This window comes from Pseudomyrmex gracilis, unplaced genomic scaffold (genome assembly GCF_002006095.1).
Source record: "Pseudomyrmex gracilis isolate BER0280 unplaced genomic scaffold, ASM200609v1 scaffold_206, whole genome shotgun sequence".
Classification (NCBI taxonomy): Eukaryota; Metazoa; Arthropoda; class Insecta; order Hymenoptera; family Formicidae; genus Pseudomyrmex; species Pseudomyrmex gracilis.
The window spans coordinates 223,207-230,280 of record NW_018020790.1 but is presented as its reverse complement, the minus strand read 5'-3'; the positions used below and the strand labels follow the sequence as shown (position 1 = coordinate 230,280).

General features: G+C 42.8%; 2 protein-coding genes across 2 annotated transcripts; both read left to right on the top strand.

The window, feature by feature from the left end:
* The first annotated feature begins 87 nt into the window (after window positions 1-87).
* Window positions 88-4,061, top strand: LOC109858481 (protein jim lovell-like). Its single transcript, XM_020435785.1, has 5 exons — window positions 88-722; window positions 1,230-1,744; window positions 1,859-2,115; window positions 2,189-2,539; window positions 2,632-4,061. The coding sequence occupies exons 1-5, from the start codon at window positions 688-690 to the stop codon at window positions 3,280-3,282; spliced, it is 1,809 nt and encodes a 602-aa protein (XP_020291374.1). The 5' UTR covers window positions 88-687; the 3' UTR covers window positions 3,283-4,061.
* A 431-nt stretch (window positions 4,062-4,492) lies between these two features.
* On the top strand, window positions 4,493-7,007 carry LOC109858487 (CUE domain-containing protein 2). Its single transcript, XM_020435798.1, has 5 exons — window positions 4,493-4,831; window positions 5,236-5,325; window positions 5,602-5,941; window positions 6,015-6,188; window positions 6,274-7,007. Exons 2-5 carry the CDS (start codon window positions 5,237-5,239, stop codon window positions 6,532-6,534), a joined length of 864 nt encoding a protein of 287 aa, XP_020291387.1. The 5' UTR covers window positions 4,493-4,831; window position 5,236; the 3' UTR covers window positions 6,535-7,007.
* Window positions 7,008-7,074: the final 67 nt, after the last annotated feature.

Sequence of the window (7,074 nt, the reverse complement as noted above, 5' to 3'; positions counted from 1 at the left end):
TCGAGAACCGGTTCGACACTCGTACGGCGAACATTTCGATTATCTCGGATAAACGAGATACTCGAAGAAAAGAAGAGGTAAGAGTCTCGCGCGACATTGCGCGCTTTACGAAGATGAGGAAAGACGATGGATGATCGATCGGATGAGGAGTAGTAGTAGTAGTAGCGGTGGTGGTAGTAGTGCGTCGCGGCGAATATCGGGGGATCCGCTCACGGTCACGCTCTCCGCCCGCTCGCGATATATGAGATCGGTATAATCGAACGCAGAAAACCCGATACGACCGGTCGTAAATCGGTAAATAGGTAGACCGTCGCTTTTGCTCGGCGTTGCGACTCCGGTCTGTCGCTCGCGTCACACACGTTGTCCGTTTTACAACCGGGCGCGATCTTCGCGAAACGCGGGATGGAATGGGTGCGAGAAACGCGCGCGCGGAGAGAGGGAAACGGGAGAAGGGCGAGAGAATGAAATGGGAGAGAGAGATACGTGCTCCTCTCTATCTCTCTCTCTTTTGAGAGAGAGAGAGATAGAGAGAGAAGGCGCAGAAATAATTACGAACATCTCTCCGCGATACGCAAACAAATCGTACGAGTCCGGGTGCCAAATCGTGTGCACACGCGCGTTGAAAAAGCAGACACACAAATTGTAAAAAAAAGAAAAAACAAGAGTAACGACTTGTACACGCGTGCGATGATCGGTGACGTAGCGAATTTTGTATATACAATGTATATATATATATATATATATTTCATTTTTTACTCACTTTTTTTTATACAATTATGTTTTGACGGTCCCTGTCTTGTTACTTTATAAAATAATTTTGCAGTTACGACTCTTTGTATTTAGGCAATAAAACGCTAATGGAGAACAATATATATAATGAACACATGTTTATTGATATTTTACAAACAATAGATTCAGCTATTTCGCGCTTGTAAAGATGATTCAGAAATAGAATTACAATAGACCCATTTTGTACCGCTCGAGTGTAGACGAGCGCGTGAGGAAAGCAAGCGATGATATCGAGTTATTTATTTAAGTTAGGTAGCTCCGAAAACAAATCACGCGTTTTGAGTTTCGACCAAGCACATGAGGAAGCACGCGTAGATAAAAAAAGGTTCAGTAATTTTTTTTTTTTTTTTTTGTATTAAAAATAAAAATAACGCTGAGATTTTACGAATTTTTGACCGTTTCGTTTCGAGCGGATTGTAGTTTTGTTTTTATCTGAACAGAGGCGAGATACTCGGTCGAACCATACGGATCGTCGGTCTGCGTCGTCGTCGAGAGGAACGTGACATCGTGACGACCTCCACGGACGACATTAGGAGAGGCTTCGCGATGAAACAGGAGCCGGAGGACGAAGAGGATTGCTACATGGACGAGTCGAGCACGCCGCCCACGTCGACCAGGTCACCGTCGCCGCCGCTGCAGCCTCTGATACCGCCGCCGCTTCCGCCGACACTGGCGTCGTCGTCATCGCCGCCGACCTCCGGCCGCTCATCTCATCACGGGAGCGTTGTGAACCGCGTGCGCTCCCACGCGCGCAGCCTGCGCGCCATGGCGAATCCCAGCGCTGTCTGGGCGCACTTCGATCTGTGCCCTAACGATCCGCTGCGCGCCCAGTGCCGTATCTGCGGGGCGATTGTGGTGCGGGGCGGCGCGAATCCGCGCCAATGCGGCACCACGAATTTACACCGGCATCTCAGGGTACACCACGGCGGCAGACTGATCGGTAGACGATATCACGGTGAATCTCGCATTGCACAATTCAACTGATAAGATTTGATAAAGATATCGAGTTTTTATTATACGGAGAAGAATAGAGTTTGCACTTTGACATTTTTCTTGTTTTTGTTGGCAGTTTTACAGTCAACGTCTCAAAGTAGCTCAACCAGTAAGATACGATCTACGCAGACCCTGGTGAGACCGCTTCTTCGTAACATGACGTCGGCGCTATTACCTCAGCAACAACAGCAACAACAGCAACCAAAGACTCTTGTATTAAAAACGATTCCGCTGAAAGTGAAGCAAGTCGCACCTACCACTATTAAACTGCCATCGCGACAAACCACCAATCAAGAATCACCTCACAAAATCGTACATCAACAGCCTACAGAAGTAAATGCTATAAGTTGCGAGAAACGTGACGATAAAATGCGAATGTTTTTACTGATGGTCGCGTGTGTTTCAGGTTTGCTTGAGGTGGAACAGTTACCACAGCAATATGCAGAACACCTTCCCGTCGTTATTGGACACCGAACAGTTCGTTGATGTTACCCTAGCGTGCGAGGGCCGATCTCTTAAGTGCCACAAGATGATTTTGTCCTCCTGCAGCGACTATCTCGCGGATTTGCTACGAGAAAATCCGTGTCAACATCCTATTATTTTAATGAAGGACATGAAGTTCTGGGAGGTGGAGGCGTTGGTGAAGTTCATGTACCGCGGTGAGGTCAATGTTGCTCACGACAAACTGCCGCAACTGTTAAATGCTGCCGAAGCTTTGCAAGTGAAGGGTCTGGCGGGCCCGAGTATCTCATCCCAAGTAAGTTGATTAGCTGCTTGTTGCGACAATCTGCTGCGACGTCTGCGACAAAGTAAGTGTAATTTTATTCGTTTTCTCGTTTCTCACGACAGAACAACAACACGAAATCGCCTGCAAAATCGTCTACGTTACTCTTACCTCAGTCGAAGCCATTGTCGTCTCAACTCGTAGTTCCTAAAGGAAATAGTACGGAATCCAAAGAAAACAAAACGTCGCCGATCAAAGTGTCGCCGACGACACCTTCTAGTCCTAAACGCGCGCAAAAGCGACAACACTGCGAACCCATCGAGCCAAAACCCTTTACCAAGATACGTTTACAACGGCCTGTCACTCCGTCGTCGCCGTGCGTGACCGTGAAGATGGAACCCCTGGACTTGCCTCTCAGTCCGACGGAGATATTCTCCGAGGATAACGAGGACGGCACGGCCTCCTCGGAGTTTGAAAAACTCATGAGTCTGCACGAGGAGGACGATCCGGGCGGCGAGGAAGAACTTGACGACGACGATGACGACGACGACGACGACGACGAGGACGAGAGATTGCATTTGTGCGAATTGCCGGCGCCGCCGGATCTGAACGACAACGAGGATCAAATGGAATTCGTGCCGACTGATTTCTTGGAGCAGCAGCAGGAAATCGTTGAGGAACCGGAATCGTCAAGTTGTAAAAAGGAAAACGGTAATAATAAAGAAGAATCTCTCGAATATACTTCCGTCGACGCCGAAGATGACGGAGTCGTGTAGGGGGGAAAACGCGCCCACAAAGTTATTACCTGATTTTAATTTCTCTTAACGGACACGAGACGTTCCGAAAGAATATAATACGTAATTTTGATTGACGAAAATAAAAGAAATTTATTTTTGGAATCTATATGTCTATATATATATATATATATTTATGATATGTATATATTTTCAGCACACTCGACATCTCTCTTATCTCTTTATCTCCAAGAAAATTATCGTTCTTTTACTTACTTGTTAGTTTTATCGATATCTATACACAATTGGTATTAATCATACTTTTACAATAAGTGTTTCTAAAAGAAGATTGGATATGTATGTTGAAACATTCTTTTATCATTGTGGCATTTGAGAAGTTTCAGATAGTACAGCCGGATCTCTTGTTTTTACGGCTTGTTCTCTCTTTTTACCTTTTCATTTCCTTTCCAAGAAAAAAGGGCATTTTTGAATGCTGAATACAATAGGTAAACTCTAGAGCTATTTCCTCTAGTCCCGTGCGGTGTTTTTCTGCGCGCGCGCGTGTGTGTGTGTGTGTGTGTGCGTGTATACACAATGCGTATATGAAAATTATTTATTTATTCGATAAATTTCTTTGTGCGTGCGAGTTTTATGCGGTGCGTGCGTGTGTATATAAATAAGTAAAAATATAAACAATTCCTTGTAAAATATAATACGTAAGTGAAACGTAAGCGCAAATATGTAAACGTATAAGATATGAAAATAAATAAATACACAACAGCCCCGAAAAATGGCAAAAATTGTGATGACGAAAATCCTAGTCCTTCTTGGTTGTTTAGTTTTTTACGAAAAAATGTGCGAAACTTTGCGAAGAGAAAAAAAACGCTCGTGAATTTTGAAGCAATGATTTGATTTAAAAACACAAGCACTAATTCTATTGCTGCTCATCGATGCATCGGCATTTGATTAAATTAGGCCATGGAAATCCAATAAATAATATCAAGGAGAACTTACCTAATAGGATTTCGTATTTTTAAACAATACGGTTTTTGCACAGCCGTTCTCTTGATGTCGCGTACGAGGGATGCGCGTATGCACAATATATACGTTCTTATTATATACGTATATACAGCGCGTGCTATAAATAATGTGTAATAAAAATATAAGACAGGGCAATAGTTCCCTCGTGGCGCTGCAGATAGCGCCAGTCGCCGGAAGTCTGTCCCCTCTCCACGTTGTGGCATGCCCCTCTCTTCGCCAAGCTGTCAAATCGAAGAGAGCGTTGTTTGTATACGAAATTTATCTCGGGGAGTGTGGACGTTTGGCGTCGTTCGCAGACGCAAAGAAGCTCGCTCGAGGTGATCCCGGATTCGAGTGTGTACCTGGTTTCGCGCACATTGTGCGTCTTACGTCGGAGGTGTCCGTTTTCGGCGATCTGCCAGCGTGATCGAGGAATACTTGCTGCGTGATCGAAGCCTCTCGTCAAAGTTCCTCTCGTCTTATTTCGTGATTTTGACCTGTTCGGTATACGCGACCGGGTGAGAGCGCAGTTCTTCGCCGCAGTTTTGCGATCGATCGATCACGCGATCAGGTTTGTACTTAAAATCCCTCGTGTTCTTTTTTATTTCTCCCATGTTAAACGCGTCTTCTACGCTGCGTAAGGGCGCACAAGGGCCACAAACTAGAGACCTGCTGCCCTCTTGTTTCCCTTAACCTATATTAAAGGATCAATGACTGAACGTTGTCTTACGTACGTACGCGCCAAGAACGCCCGTGATGTGATCGTTGAATAACAGCGAGTCGGTATAAAACGCGTTGCGACATTCAAGAATATCGCGAATTAATTAATAATAAAACAACAAGAAAATAATACAACCTCTGCTCGCGGAAAAATTAATTGCGCGCGCGAAGTTGCCTTCCTCGAGAACGACGCTTCGATCTCCGCGTGATCTCGATGTGCGTTGAAGAATAATTCTGGGATTTAAATAATTGTAGGATGAATCGTACGATGGACGAGAAAGAGGAGTTGGTGAAGAAGGCCTTATTTAGTTTTGTCAGGAAGCAGGTGCCCAATGCACAATTAAGGTACGGGTTGTTTGCCCTAAATTACAAATTGTCTCCAAAATGTTTCTTTATTCAATAGACATAGTAATATTGTTATTTTAATAATATTTAGTATTTAAAAATTTTACATATTAAATATTCTAATTAAATATTCTGAATTTTTTATATATATATAACAGACACATTAATGTTATATTTAATAATATATTTATGTTTGTATTTGTATTTATTATGTACGGATGTACATATAAATATAATATTTTGTCTAGTTTCACATGATTATATTTATTTCTCTAGCTTGATAGACGACATTGTACTCAGTTATGTAGTGAGTATGGTTGAGGAAAGTGCGTTGGAAGAAACGTTAGATGTGGACGGATTGTGCGAAATGGTATCGGCTTGCCTTCCTGAGTTTTCTACCATTAAAAAAGAAGCCGTGTCAAAGTGGCTACTGGATGTAGAAAGTAAACTGAAACAAGAAAGTAAAGAAAATGAAAGTTGTCAAACTCATAGCGATCCATTGAATCACATCAGTCTGACTGCTCTCCTGCCGGCTGGCGCGCAAAGAATGAGAGTTCATCATCTCTCAGAAACAAGCGACGCCGGCAGTGATTCCAGTGGTGAATACTATTCAGAGGTAAGTATTTTATTATCGCAAGTACTCTTCATTTTGGATATAACCTGCAAATTCTTTGTATTGAATATTGTAGGAATCCTCTTGGCATCAAGTAGCTCTGTTGCAAGAAATGTTTCCGACAGCAAGTACGGCGGAAGCGAGGCACTGCCTAGCAGTAGCTGGAGGTGATATAGCTAAAGCCGCACAACTTGCGATACATCGTCAGGAAGCGGGTCAAAGTATCGTGAGCAATCTTACATTTTTGACGGTGAGATATTTCACATATAGTTATCTCATTTCTCAATACTCCATCTTGAATCGATTATATGAAAACATGATATTCATTATTTCAGCCCAATGGTCGTAACAAAGCAAGATTGAATGACGAAGAGCTGAAGTCTCGTATTATAGCGCGGTACAGTTATGTCGACCGGGACGACGATTGCCGCGAACATCGTCCGGTCGCGCCGAAAACGGAGCCCAAGAAATTGGTGCGATATCTCGACAACAAGATCGTAAGTGTGAAGGGTGAACGTTACACGGAAGTGCGAAGGGGTGGCGAAGACGAAGACGGTAACGAAGGAGGTAGAAAAAGAGGACACTGCCGTCCGTAACCAGTCCCTTTGCCTCCACCCCCCGATCCACCCCCTTGGAGGCATCTGATTTTCGATTCGATTTTTATATTAGATCTTTACTTATTCATATATATCAATATGAACGTAACATTAACTTTAAACAGATGTTCTAGCTTTTGACGATTACTTTCCTTTCTACTTAATGCAGCTTGTAGAATTCTTAAAACTTTTTTCGAGTACCTTGAATTCATCAAATTCAAGTCGCGCTGTCTGTTAGTCTGTTTTTCTCTCTTTATCTAGATTTTCAAATCATCATCATAATAAAAGCAGAATTCTGCTGCTAGTCGTGGATGATAATAGGTAAATTAAATTGTCACCATTCGACTCTAGGAATAGTATTTTTTTTTTTTTTTACGTTATCCGTTTTACCTGATTTTTACCTAATAATCATTTAACACACATTACATTACACAAATTATGTGCAATGGCCATTAAGTAGATATCTACATAATGTATTTATAGTTTTAATTATGTAAAATTCTTCACGAATATTACTGAGTAACAATACAATATTCCTAT